The sequence below is a fragment of the Pyxicephalus adspersus genome, chromosome 10 (assembly GCF_032062135.1).
Source record: "Pyxicephalus adspersus chromosome 10, UCB_Pads_2.0, whole genome shotgun sequence".
Lineage (NCBI taxonomy): Eukaryota > Metazoa > Chordata > Amphibia > Anura > Pyxicephalidae > Pyxicephalus > Pyxicephalus adspersus.
The window spans coordinates 51,119,544-51,131,809 of NC_092867.1; the positions used below are offsets into that span (position 1 = coordinate 51,119,544).

Here is a 12,266-nt window from a genome sequence, read left to right on the forward strand (position 1 = left end):
GAGAAAAAAAAAAAAAAAAAAGAAAAAAAGAATGTTTACATCATGAGGCAGGAAACTGTTAAATGACAGGGATTTCTACCTTAACCTTCCTAGCGATATTCCCGAGTGTGGGCTCGGAATGGATTTTCCAATGAGGTTACAAGGTCCTACCTTGTTCCTAAGTTCCATCGACTTCTTCCAGCGATGTCCGGCGTCTTTCCCTGCCAATGCTGGCCAGGCATCTGTGCAAGCTGGTGATGCCCGGTCGGCATCTGCCTCCCCAGCATGTAAATGTTGGGGACGCGAGGCCAGGGAAAGCAGATGCCGGCCAGGGTGTGCCTGGAGGAGGGACCGGGCGGGAAATTTAATAATGATTTTTAAATGCACCGCTTTTGCGGATGCCAAGCTTTTTCAATAACCTTATCGGTCAGAAACAATTGCAGGTATGCCAAGGGGTTGTTGCGTTCAGCATCAATTTTCACACTAGGTGCTCCAGTAAATGGGAATCTTGGGGGCACTCCCTGAGCTGCACCAAGGTCAATAGAGCACCAAGTGCGCATAATAGTGAACTTAAGCTCAGATTTGTCACGGAGTTCACTTTTACTGTCAGATGACAAGTTTCCTGGTGAATTACTATCGCTCGATTCCACAAGTGACTCCAAACCACTATCACTGCTTTCAAACTGTTCAAAAACAACTTTTGTACTGGCGAGATGCCTTTTGGATGCCATGGATGTGGTCAGGTTTCCAGTAAAAAAAATCAGGACTGTTCAAGGTCAGAGACAAGTGTTCAAATGAGGAAAAGGTCAGGAAACGTTTAAGCAAAGGTCAGATCAAGGTCAGGGCTAATTGAGGACAAACTGTAAATTATGGCACTGGACAAAGCTGTTGGATGCAATAATAGATGTACTTTTGCATTTTATTATATTTTACTGTGATCAATCAAATTTTTCCCGCCTGGCCATGCATCTCCAGCGTACCGACGCTTCACGTATCACATCATGGATGCAATGCAGAAGTCGGCTGGATATCGCTGCGGACGCCACTGGATCAAGGGGAGCAGGTACGCCAAGTGTGACTCGGGGTTACTGCTTTTGTTATAAAAAATTCACCCTTCACACTCAGGAATACTGCCAGGGGGGTCAAGGATAAATCATATACATAATAAAGAAGCAGCCATCCACATTTGTTCTATTTATATACAATCATGTCCAAAAATGTATGTCAGAAAATGCACCACTTCCCCCCGAAAAATGTTGCAATTACAAATGCTTTGGTATTGTCATGTATTTTTTTTGGCACTGGAAGGTCACAAAAAAAGCAGAGAAAATCTAAGACATTTCAAACAAAACGTCGAAAATGGCCGGGACAAAATTATTGGCACCTTATCAGAATTGTACTAAATAATTGTATTTTAAGCATGTGATGTTCCTTCAATTCACAAATCAACTCACCTGTAGCAATTACCAGGTGCAGCCAATATTCCCACTTGCAACCATTTAAAATAGAAAAATGTTGACTTAACCTTGTTTTTGGTTTTCTGTGTGCAACACACTAAGCATGGAGAAAAGAAAGAGGAGCGAAGAATTGTCAGAGGATTTGAGAATCAAAAGGATAGAAAAGCAAGGACAATCCCAGGACTACAAGTCCATCTCCAGAAATTCTAATGTTCATGGGTCCACTGAGTGCAACATTGTAAGTAGTTTACAGCCCATGGCAATGTAGCTAATATCTCTAGACTCTCTAAAGATAAAGATTATTGATATGTTACAACAAAGAATTGTTTGAATGGTTGATAAAGAACACAAATTCAAGCTGCCCTGCAGGCTCGCACTGTCACCATCTGAATGAAAAGGGATGCTTCGGCAGGAGACTCAGGAGGACCCCACTGCTGACACAGAAACATAAACAAGCCAGATTGGAGTTTGCTAAAACTCCCCTGTGGAATCCACAATCCTTTAGGGAGAATGTCATCTAGACATATGAGAAAATAAAATACAACTTTTTGGTAACAATCAGCATTTGACTGTTTAAAGAAAGCAGAAAGAAGCCTTCAAAGAAAAGAACACAGTCCCCAAAGTCAAATATGGAGGCGGTTCACTGATGTTTTCAGGCACTGGTAGTCTTGACTGTTTGCATGGTCTTATAAAATCTGAAGACAATCAAAAAATTTTGGGGAGCAATGTAGGGGCCAGTGTCAAAAATCTGGGTCTCAGCTGAGGTCATGGGTCTAACAGCAGGACAAGGACCCAAAGCATACTTCAAAAAGCACCCAGAAATGGTTTCATACAAAGTGCTGTAGAGTTTTGAAGTGGCCAGCAATGAGTCCAGATCAAAACCCCATAAAGCACCTGTGGAGAGATCTAAAAGTGGCAGTTGGGAGAAGGAACCCTTCAAAATTGAGAGACCTGGAGCACCTGGCAAAGGAAGAGTGGTCTAAAATTTTAGTAGAGGGATGAAAAAAATATACCGATTGGTAAAGAAAGCAATTAATATCAGTAACTAACATCAGTTATGAGGGTGCCAATAATTTTGTCCAGACCATTTTTGACGTTTTGTGTGGAATATCCAAGATTTTTTTCCTTCCTTCAAAAAAATAAATAAACATGACAATATGAAAGCAAATGAAATTGCAACAATTTTCTGGGAGAAGTGGTGCATTTTCTGACAAATACAAGGGTTCCAATATTTATGGCAATGATTGTATATGGGACAGTTATAAATCCGAGATAAGTTTGATTGGCAACGAATCAAGCCACACAATCTAACAGTCAAATATAATATAGAATGCAGGCTTTTGTAGTTGGTGTGTGAATAATGTGCAGTGGACAAAGGTTGAATAGCTTATTTATATTTATGCTATCATCCCAACCACTCAATGCCTCAGCAGATATTTGTCCATCCCAAATGGTTACTGTTCCATAACAGACAGTTATAGTTAGCTGAGAAGGTATGTAGATAAGGTATTTTATTTTTTACAAATTTTTTATTACAATTTTCTATGCATTCTACGTACGTATTTATGGATGACATCCTGGTGACTGAAATAAACTTTACTAGTAGAAAAATGCTATATAACATAAGAAACACTATCTGCATTTAGCAGGTCAAACACAAACCTCTTTCTTGACTTCCTCATTACGATAGGACAGGTGCTGCAAGTAGGCAGCAGCATTCAGTCTCACAGCATCCAAAGTGTAACTCAACATAGCAAGAACTTCTGGCAGTTCTGGCTGGCGCCAAGGGCCGCTGGGTGCTACAGTTAATGGAGCTGGTCCAAGGCTGGAAAGACTTCCAGAATGAGGCAGGGGTGATCCATAATTATCACTGAGGGGATCCTCATAACTCCTAAAATAAACAAAATGAAAATGATAAAAATTAAAAAATTAATGTATAGATTTATAACTGCTACTAACTTTTTTAAATGTATAAAATTCAAATATTGTGACATTATGAAATTCAAACGCAAAGCAGCTTCTACAGATTTTACAAAGACCCCTGAATGCTGGAACCTTCCTAAATGTTGTCTTCTGACAAAAAAAAAAAAAAAAAAATTGTGATCAGGCAGGTACAGTTCTGCTTTATACCAGACCTTTACATGACAGTGTAGAACCTTGGCAATAACCCAGTAAGACATTTCCTAAATATATTTTATCATCATCCTGATAGGGAAAAATGTTTGTAACTTTTTGGAAGACTTTTTGGAAGACTTTCATTGTCAGAGTATGGTTATTATAGATGTCTCCTTTAAGAGATCCAGCAGCTTACACCTTTTCTTCTTGTTTTGCACCATCTTTCTTTGTAGACAGCAATCTCAATGGAGGCATGTCTGTGCTTCCTCATGTAAAGCCTCTAGCAAAACGGTAAAAAGCACAGAAGTAACACCAGTCAAAGTTCCCTCATACAGCTCATACAGGAAAGGATTATTAACCTATTCACTAGCTGCAAATAGCCAGCTTTAGATCAATGCAGCACTAGTCAGTGCTGTAAAAAAGCTGAACAGAGTACTTTAAGTAGAGACATTGATTTTTAGTGCTGGTGCCAGCTCTAATCTGAAAGAGCCCCTAAGACCGGGTGCTATGCCATTTTAAAACTGCACCTAAGACATAGGAGCTTAATGGGCAAAATAGACAATATGTTTGCTCAACATTAAAATCCACAGATCTAATAAAAAGGCCTAATAAGTTTTCTATCTTTACTTTAGCTACATAAAATAATTAGGAGGCAAAATGGGTATATGGCAAATGTTTTACTGTTGCTATGCTTCTAACAAATCCGAATCATAAGCAAAAATGAAAAGGCATAGGAACCAGGCTGCAGAGAAGCACCATTGCTCTTGTGTGAGAGTAGTCTCTTTGTAGTAGTACTACGTTTCCTGCAAAATTAAGAGATAGAAAAAGGCAATATAGAGTTTTTAGACATTTTAATATACCTAATAGGAAAAATTCGGCTGGGCTTTACCTTACTAGCATTCATAGCAGCCAAAAGTTTGGGGTGGGAGGAATCAACCAACCTTAATCTTCTACGTGGGTCTGTTGCACTGGTAATTCTCCGACCAGTCGTGGAATAATCTGGCCCATCCACATAGCCACCAAGGCTCCTACGATCATCATCCAATCCATAAGCATCCTCAGATGTATACCTGGCTGAAAGCAGATCAGACTGGCTGCCTCCAAACCCAGCACCTCTGACTTGGGGCTGGGGGCCATAACCAGGACCCCTATATGAGTCAACAGCGCGGTAACGGTTGTTTGGTCTTGACAAACTGCTGTAACCAGGATGCTGTTGAGGTTGAATCATCTGCATCGGTTCTGCACCAGGTCCACGAAAATGGTAATTGCGGGGAACAGTGGTGTAGGCACTAACTCCACCACTAACATCACGGTAAGGTCGATCCAATGTCTGCGAGTACCCCACAGATTGTTTTAACTAGAACATAAAAGTTTACAATGTGAAGGTACTTAGATGTTATGCTAAAAAAAAAAAATTAAAACTGCTTTTCCTGCACTTGGGCACTTACTGGGATGTCACCGGGTCGAAGATCCTCAGACATAGTGTATGACAAGTAGGATGGATCACCATCCGGTGGATACATCTCATCAATAGAATGACTATGATTTTCCATCATTGATGGGGAGTAAACAGGTGAATGATCCTATTAAAAAACAATTTAAAAAAAATTACAAAATGTAAAGAACATAATATTTATCACTATTAAGTATAAATGTACATGTTTAAGAACACCAAACTAATACAAATTTTACCTGAGAGGTGTGTGTATCTGTATATTTTTTGCGCTGCCCCTCTTGGGGGTGAACAACTCTCCCGTTCTAAAAAGACAACTTTAGATTAGGCAACGGCATACATAAACAAAAAGTACAGCTACAATTAATCCTTCCTGTGGGACAATAAAAAGGTCAAAAAAACAACACAGTAGTTTTGGACAAGAAGGCCAACTGAGCTCTCTTATGAAATAAGTTCTGTAATTGGAAGACAGCTTGTTTTGCTCTGTACCAATGTCACCACTGACCCAATCTTTATGAAGATGAAGTTTTTGGACTTAACATTTTAGCATAATTAGCTGAAGGGTTGAGACAAAATATTTAACATTAACAGGGATTACTTATATAATTAAATACTTTGCAACAAAGTAAAAATCAAACCTGCTGCTGCAACTTTTTAAAACATTTTCACAAGTCTGACACTGACAGTCAAAGGGTGGCAATTCTGCTCCTTCATTGAAACAGTGGAAAGGTGGAGCATAGCCACAAAACTTGAGACTAAAAATCAGTAAATGTTTTTTTGGATTTAGATACATTTTTACTTTGCATATATTTTTGGAGAGGCATAAAGACCTTAAATATATAATAAATATCCCTTTTATAGACCCCTGTCTCCCCCCAAGAGTTTTTTCTGGTAAATTTTCATATGGTGCAAACAACATGAATAACAAATATATAGTAATTAACGCAGCTCTCTTTAAATACACAATACATTTATTTTTTCTTCTTTGATACAGTTAGAAAACTACTTGAAATTGACCTGGAATCAGACTCTTGCAGCCCCTGTACATAAGTAGTCACAGTGAGATGATGTAGCAAAGTTCATAGCCAATTAGTTTAAGGGCTAACAGTGAGAATGCTTAAAGAATAGGAAAGTGACAAATATTAGCTCTTCGTTATGCTGCTTTTACTATCCAGTTACAGACTGTGGCTCATTCTTGAATAAATATGCTTGGAGAATCAAGATGTTTGATGCTGGTAAATCAGAAAGAAGACATTTAGTGATGAAAATACAGTACAGGGGAGGAGCAAGTCAAATTTCCTTATTTTTTGTTTTGCACAGAGTAACATTAGGTTTGGCAGGGACAAGGCCTAATAATTTTAAAGAAATATGACCCAGCAGAAATTCATAAATAAGAAAAAACATTTGCATTATACAAGTAAACATTATAGCCATACTGAACTACTGGTAATTAAAAAAAAGTCATTTGAATTCGCAAGTGTTAATTACCTGCTGGCGACGGGTGAGGGTGCCATTGGCTAGGGTGGAAGTGGCATCCTGAGGGGTCACCCACACCCGGTCCAGCTGAGCAGTGACGTGTCTCCTCTCTTCTTCCAGAGCACGAGACAGCAACTCAAACTGTGCTTCCTGTGCTCTCACCGAGGCCAAGATACTGGCCGGACTTTCAGACTCATCCATAAAGACAGGAAAAAGAACCCAAACTGAGGGAGAGATCATAAAGGAGAGGCAAAGGGGGAACAGAGACAGACAGTGGGTTGAAAGGGGAAACATAAGGGGGAAGAGAGGGGGGAGAGAGAGCAAAATTAAAAAACAGCAAAAAGAGACAGTCCCAAAAACCCAAGATGATCAATTTCAAAGCACATTGTTGCTTAAAGGAAAGCTATAATGGTTTTGAGTCAATATTAACTTTTCATTAATCTTTATTGCAAAACAACAAAGGATTTCCATAGCACTACAGTTTTTTTTAAAGAGTACAGTATTCTCCTTTTGAGCACTGCTTTTTACTGAAACCTCAAACTGAGGCATTACTTAATAATACAGCTTGATTACAAAGAAAAAATATACACAAAACCACTTAACATTCCCTTAAAACAGATAAGTACACAATACTATGATTAATTGCAAGTCAGGTGTGAAAATGCAGAAGAAATAATTAAAAAGATTATCTCAAATTGTTAAACAAAATTGAGAAATCATCATAAAAAGACTGAGCAAAGTAAAGTAGAGCATTGGTACACAAGCATGCTAAAGCTCTTGTAATAAAATATTAGGAACAAAGACAAAAAAAAAAAAGAACCAAACAGTTGTCCACTGCAGTTTATCTTACATTAATTATTGTATAGGGACTAAAAAGGGTGATGCTGAGTAGGAACTATGGTTAAAAAAAACAACATTACCAACCTCGTTAAAAAAGGTACGTACAAAAGGCAGAATATCTGCTGAATCCTGTTATTTTTCAACTTCAATGGTATGTGATATATCTGGCAATATCACCTCTTTACCAGACACTTTCCCATCAGACATTTTACAAAAGTCAGCCCAATTAGTGACTGAAATAACCAAATGTGAGTATAGAAAAACACGCATTGCTAAAGCCATTTGTTAAGCTAGGTTAACACTTTTTCCATTCTAGGGTTTTTGCTTTGATTACTAGTAGCATTTGTGTAGTTAGTAAGTGTATGTGTGTAGTTAACAAAGAAGAAATTGGGGGTGGGGGGGTGTCTCCTCCACTACAACACACCTACAAACTTGCTACTTTTAACAACACTGCATCACCCACTGTCTTTTTAACAAGCTTGGATACATATCGCATCATTATCTTTACTACTTTACATCTAACCATCACAGGCTCAAATAGTTGCAATGACTTGTGTGTAATAAGCAAAAAGGAAAAACTGTGTTCATGGCACTAGACCAAGGCAATGCCTTAATCCTTTCATGCAGTGCAAAGTGATTGCTTTTACTGCTTGTGAGTTGTGCACCAGCAAAGTGCTAGTTATTCCTTACCAAGTTGTGACCTCCATTCCAGTCAAGAACTGGAACTGGGTAGAACCACTAAGGTCCCCTTTATATCCATAGTGTCAAGCTATAGAGTTGGAGACTTCCGGTCAGCAGTTCATTGTGTGTTTGCCCAGGAGTGGCAAAGCACACCAAAAGTAAACAGGTTTGCACATGGTTGCAGCACATATCTAACAATCACATTTTGCATTGCACAGTATTGCAGAAGAGCCAGAGAATGTCAAACATGCAGGACAGAGGATGTTTGCTTGTCATTTTTTAAATTTTTGTTTTAAAAATACATCTTATCATCGGGGAAACACGGTATGTCCTCTTTCTATGAACAGAATATTCAGTTTATTTTTTTTCTATTTACTCAAGCCCTTGGGTGGCACCTGATCAGTTTCTTCCTAGGTTCCAACACAAAACATATGGGAACAGCAGGGTTCAACATGCAAAGAGAGTCCTAGCGGAAGGACAGAAGGCAAGTGTCAGTAGTGAAAAAGGTCAGCGAATTGACTGCTTATTTTTTACTATTATTACAGAGGTAACCTTTATCTTGCAAATAGATTATCATGACCCAAAGCTAAATAAAGGGCAGGGCTGATGATAAACTAGTTGCATGCAATGGCATGTATGTTTTTCTTATTTCTGAAAATTATTTAACTGTTCGAAGTTTCTCAGCAGAGCTGATAAAAATAAATTAAATCATTTACACAAATCCTAGAATTACGTACAATAAAGAGGCTGCCTACATTGACAATTTACAGTTGAAAATTATTTCTAAGTGCATCTGCCCTAAAAACTAATCAGCTAGAGATTCTAAACTTTTATTTGCTTTGTCTATACCTAAATTCTCCTTACTACTTAGAACACAGTACTTTAAAATAGGGTGCTGCTGTAATATTCATAATTTAAAACAAAAAAAGCATTACACTAGTGGTGTATGTTTTTGAAGACAATCAAGCATTGCACTAGTGGTGTATGTTTTTGAAGACAATCAGTTTATGAAATAGGAGGTGCTTGAATTAACTATTCTAAGTGAAAAGTACACACAAGTTCAAAGTGATAACCATATAGGTGCACATGTGTGCTTGCCATGGAACTGGGTTACACAGGATTAGCAAAGGAAGTCCCTACAGCTCTTTATAAACAGAGTAACCTTAATGGAACAAAGGGCATAATGCACTAGTAGAATAATCTAGACCTGCAATATTCTTTGTTCCAGCCATATAACTGAATAATACAGATATAACTGTGTTTTACTATTCCACTAAATAAAAGCAAGCATTTTACTCTTTGAAGGATCTCAGAAAAAAAAAAACAAGAATTAATGTTGAAGAGGGAAACATTTGGCCTCACCACTGAACTAGACAGTGCTGTCCAGACTAAAACGCAATAAAAGGATTTTGGTGACCGAATGCTTGTATTTAAAATTAGCCTTGAGGTGACCCTATTGCCCACATCTTAATTTCAACAAAAATCATCACATAGTAATATGCATGAAGGAAACCTTGTGACAAATCTCTAAATGACTGACTGGGGACAACCGCTGTCACTTCCTGTAGAGAAGGAAGCAGCAGGGTGTAAACAAATTGTTCTCTCCCCTCTACATAGAGCCAACAGCTCTGTGTATACAGAATTTGTTATATGGTCACTGGAAACGATCAGGAAAGATAATTTCCAGTGATAGAAATTGGACTTTCTGTACTTAGCTTTAGAACTGTAGTTCTGGTTAAACTCCAGTATTTCCCTTCTCTCCCCGAAGCTGTGTAAAACTCAAAAACAAAAAATTGATGTTTTGATATTATTCCTTAATACCCAATACATTCTGAATGACAGGTGTGGAAAAAACAAAACGATCAGCTTTATATAAAGACAAACACCCTTCTCAAAAGTGAGTACACAATATCAGATTTATATTCACAGTAATAAGTCTACATGAAAGCCAGGAAGTAAAGCCAAGTGATAAAATATAGATCAGTTCTTGGGATAGCAGATTAGGGTAGTCTATGGCAAACTAAAAGCCCTTAAACTGAGTCATTCTAAGCAATTGAGAGAGAAGCTTTAAAGTAGATTGTATCTATTTCATGGCTCAACTAGTGTATTCTCTGCTACCGCAGAAGTAGATCCAGAATGCAAATTTGGAACAAACTTGGTAGAATCAGTAAATGCCAAAAACTACATTATTTTACAATCTTCCAACGTCATTCAGTTATCAATGGGGACAATGTTTTTCCTTTACTTCTTGTTCCACAAACAGCCTGAAATTTTTTAAATGTTCCCTTACTTTGTGTTATTGACACTTTGTTATGTTAACCATAACAAACATTGGAGTGAAACTCCCTAATAGGGACAAAGACAGCAAAAAAACAAGACGGGATAAAAACCCAAAACCTAAATGGGAACCAAAGTAAAAAAAGCAAAAAATTATGAGCAGACCAGTTCTTAAGGATACCTACAGGGTGCAGTGGATAAACCATGGTTGTATTCCTGGGGTCATATCATATTTAGAAAGCCCCCAGCCAATCCCTTTCTATCCATGAAGTTTTAGGTACTCCTGGAACCTATAACAAAAGCAGAAAATGCGACCAGGAGTTTTTATGTAATTGTAAGAATACTTTGGCATAGCTGTGAAACTGTTTTTTCTCCAGTTATGACTTTTTAGGATCTTTAGTTCACCAGGACACAAATACAGGGGACACGTTGCTGTGGAAACACTTACCAAAGTGAAGTTCCTTTGCTTCAATAAGAATTCATTTTACTTCCTGTTGTCTACCAGACAGGAAGTGAATGTATATCTCTTTAAATAGTCACAACGAATAAACAGACAGAGATTTTAGCCTTTTACTACTAAAAAAGAATTAGATTTACGATATGTTTCAAATTTTGATCCGTCCCATATTTCCCACCACAGCACCAAAAAAAGTCTAATAGATGGGCCCAATATGCAACCATCGGCTCAGCAGTCCGGCACAGGAGACATTTATGTCCTGCCGAATAATGCATGAAGCCAGGCTACACGTTAAGCCTGAACACCAACAGACACTCCAGTGACGCCAAACTACCGCATGTCGTATGAATTAAAAGAGGGTTTAGCTCCACCGACCCCTAAAACACACACACGCACACACACACTTCAAGGCTGCCAGACATACACATCTATGACTATAAACTTGTTAACAACACGCAAAACGCTCTACATACTGTAAAGTCTGGAGCTCTCCCTGACGTCAAGCCGAATTCAGTGACGTCCACCACAAGCACAAAACCCAATTCTACCGCCTGAACGGAACCCGCCCTACCAGGCCCTGGTACTGACGTCACCAGCCGCCTGCCATTCGTCTTGGCCGAAAAGAAAGAATTCCCAGACTAGCCAATCAGTGCGCACCTTGTACAAAGAGCGGAAGAAGAGGTGGGTGTGCGCGTCACATAGCTGAGATTGCGGAAGGGGGCGGGGTCTTGGACGTTTTAGAGGAGGATTATAGGTAGAGACCATATAAGGAAGAATAGTAGTCCAGAATCTTATTTTACAGAGCTGGGTTTAGTGTTTAGGGGCGGGGAGAGCAGGTTTGCATGCACTTTATATAAGCAGCTGATCTGTGCATAGTGGACAGGTAAATTTAACAGATTTTATATGTAGCCAGTGATATCCGAGACTAGCAACTCATTGTACATGTTGCAATCTTTGTAAACTCCAATCTTTACAAAACAATGCTATCAAGTCGAGCTTTATGACAACCCCACCCTTGAATTATTATTATTAAACGGTATTTATTTAGCGCCAACATAATATGCAGCGCTGTACATTAAATAGAGTTTGCAAATGACAGACGAATACAATGATACAGGAGGAGAGGACCCTACCCCCAAAGAGCTTACAATCTAGTAGGTGGGGGAATTTACACACAACAGGATGGGAGGAAAGTAGTGATGGTTTCAAAAGACAGAAGATGGGTAGGCAAGTTTTAAAAATGGGTTTTGAGTGCTCTTTTAAAGTAGAGTAAAAAGTAGAAGCAAGCCGAATAGGACGAGGAAGACCATTCCAGAGAGCTGGGGCAGCTCCAGAGAAGTCTTGTATCCGTGCGTGTCATGAGGTTATGAGTGAGGAAGTCATTAGTAGGTCATTGGAGCAGCGAAGAGAGCGGCTGGGGAAGTATTTTTTACCATGTCAGAAATGTAAGTGGGACAAGAACTGTGGAGGGATTTGAAGGCAAAGCACAGGAGCTTGAATTTGATTCTAAGGTGAAATGGAAGCCAATGGA

At 38.8% G+C, this 12,266-nt stretch overlaps 1 protein-coding gene across 1 annotated transcript in view; it reads right to left on the minus strand.

Annotated features, from left to right (window-relative positions):
- LOC140338862 (catenin delta-1-like) overlaps positions 1 to 11,365 on the minus strand; it is a 30,921-nt gene extending 19,556 nt beyond the window's left edge. Inside the window, exons 1-6 of the mRNA XM_072423183.1 lie at positions 11,209 to 11,365; positions 6,493 to 6,704; positions 5,244 to 5,309; positions 5,000 to 5,134; positions 4,493 to 4,908; positions 3,099 to 3,327 (exon numbers count right to left, since the gene is read on the minus strand). Coding sequence (XP_072279284.1) covers positions 3,099 to 3,327; positions 4,493 to 4,908; positions 5,000 to 5,134; positions 5,244 to 5,309; positions 6,493 to 6,681 — 1,035 coding nt within the window. The 5' untranslated portion in view covers positions 6,682 to 6,704; positions 11,209 to 11,365. The remainder of the gene's footprint in view (positions 1 to 3,098; positions 3,328 to 4,492; positions 4,909 to 4,999; positions 5,135 to 5,243; positions 5,310 to 6,492; positions 6,705 to 11,208) is intronic.
- Positions 11,366 to 12,266: the final 901 nt, after the last annotated feature.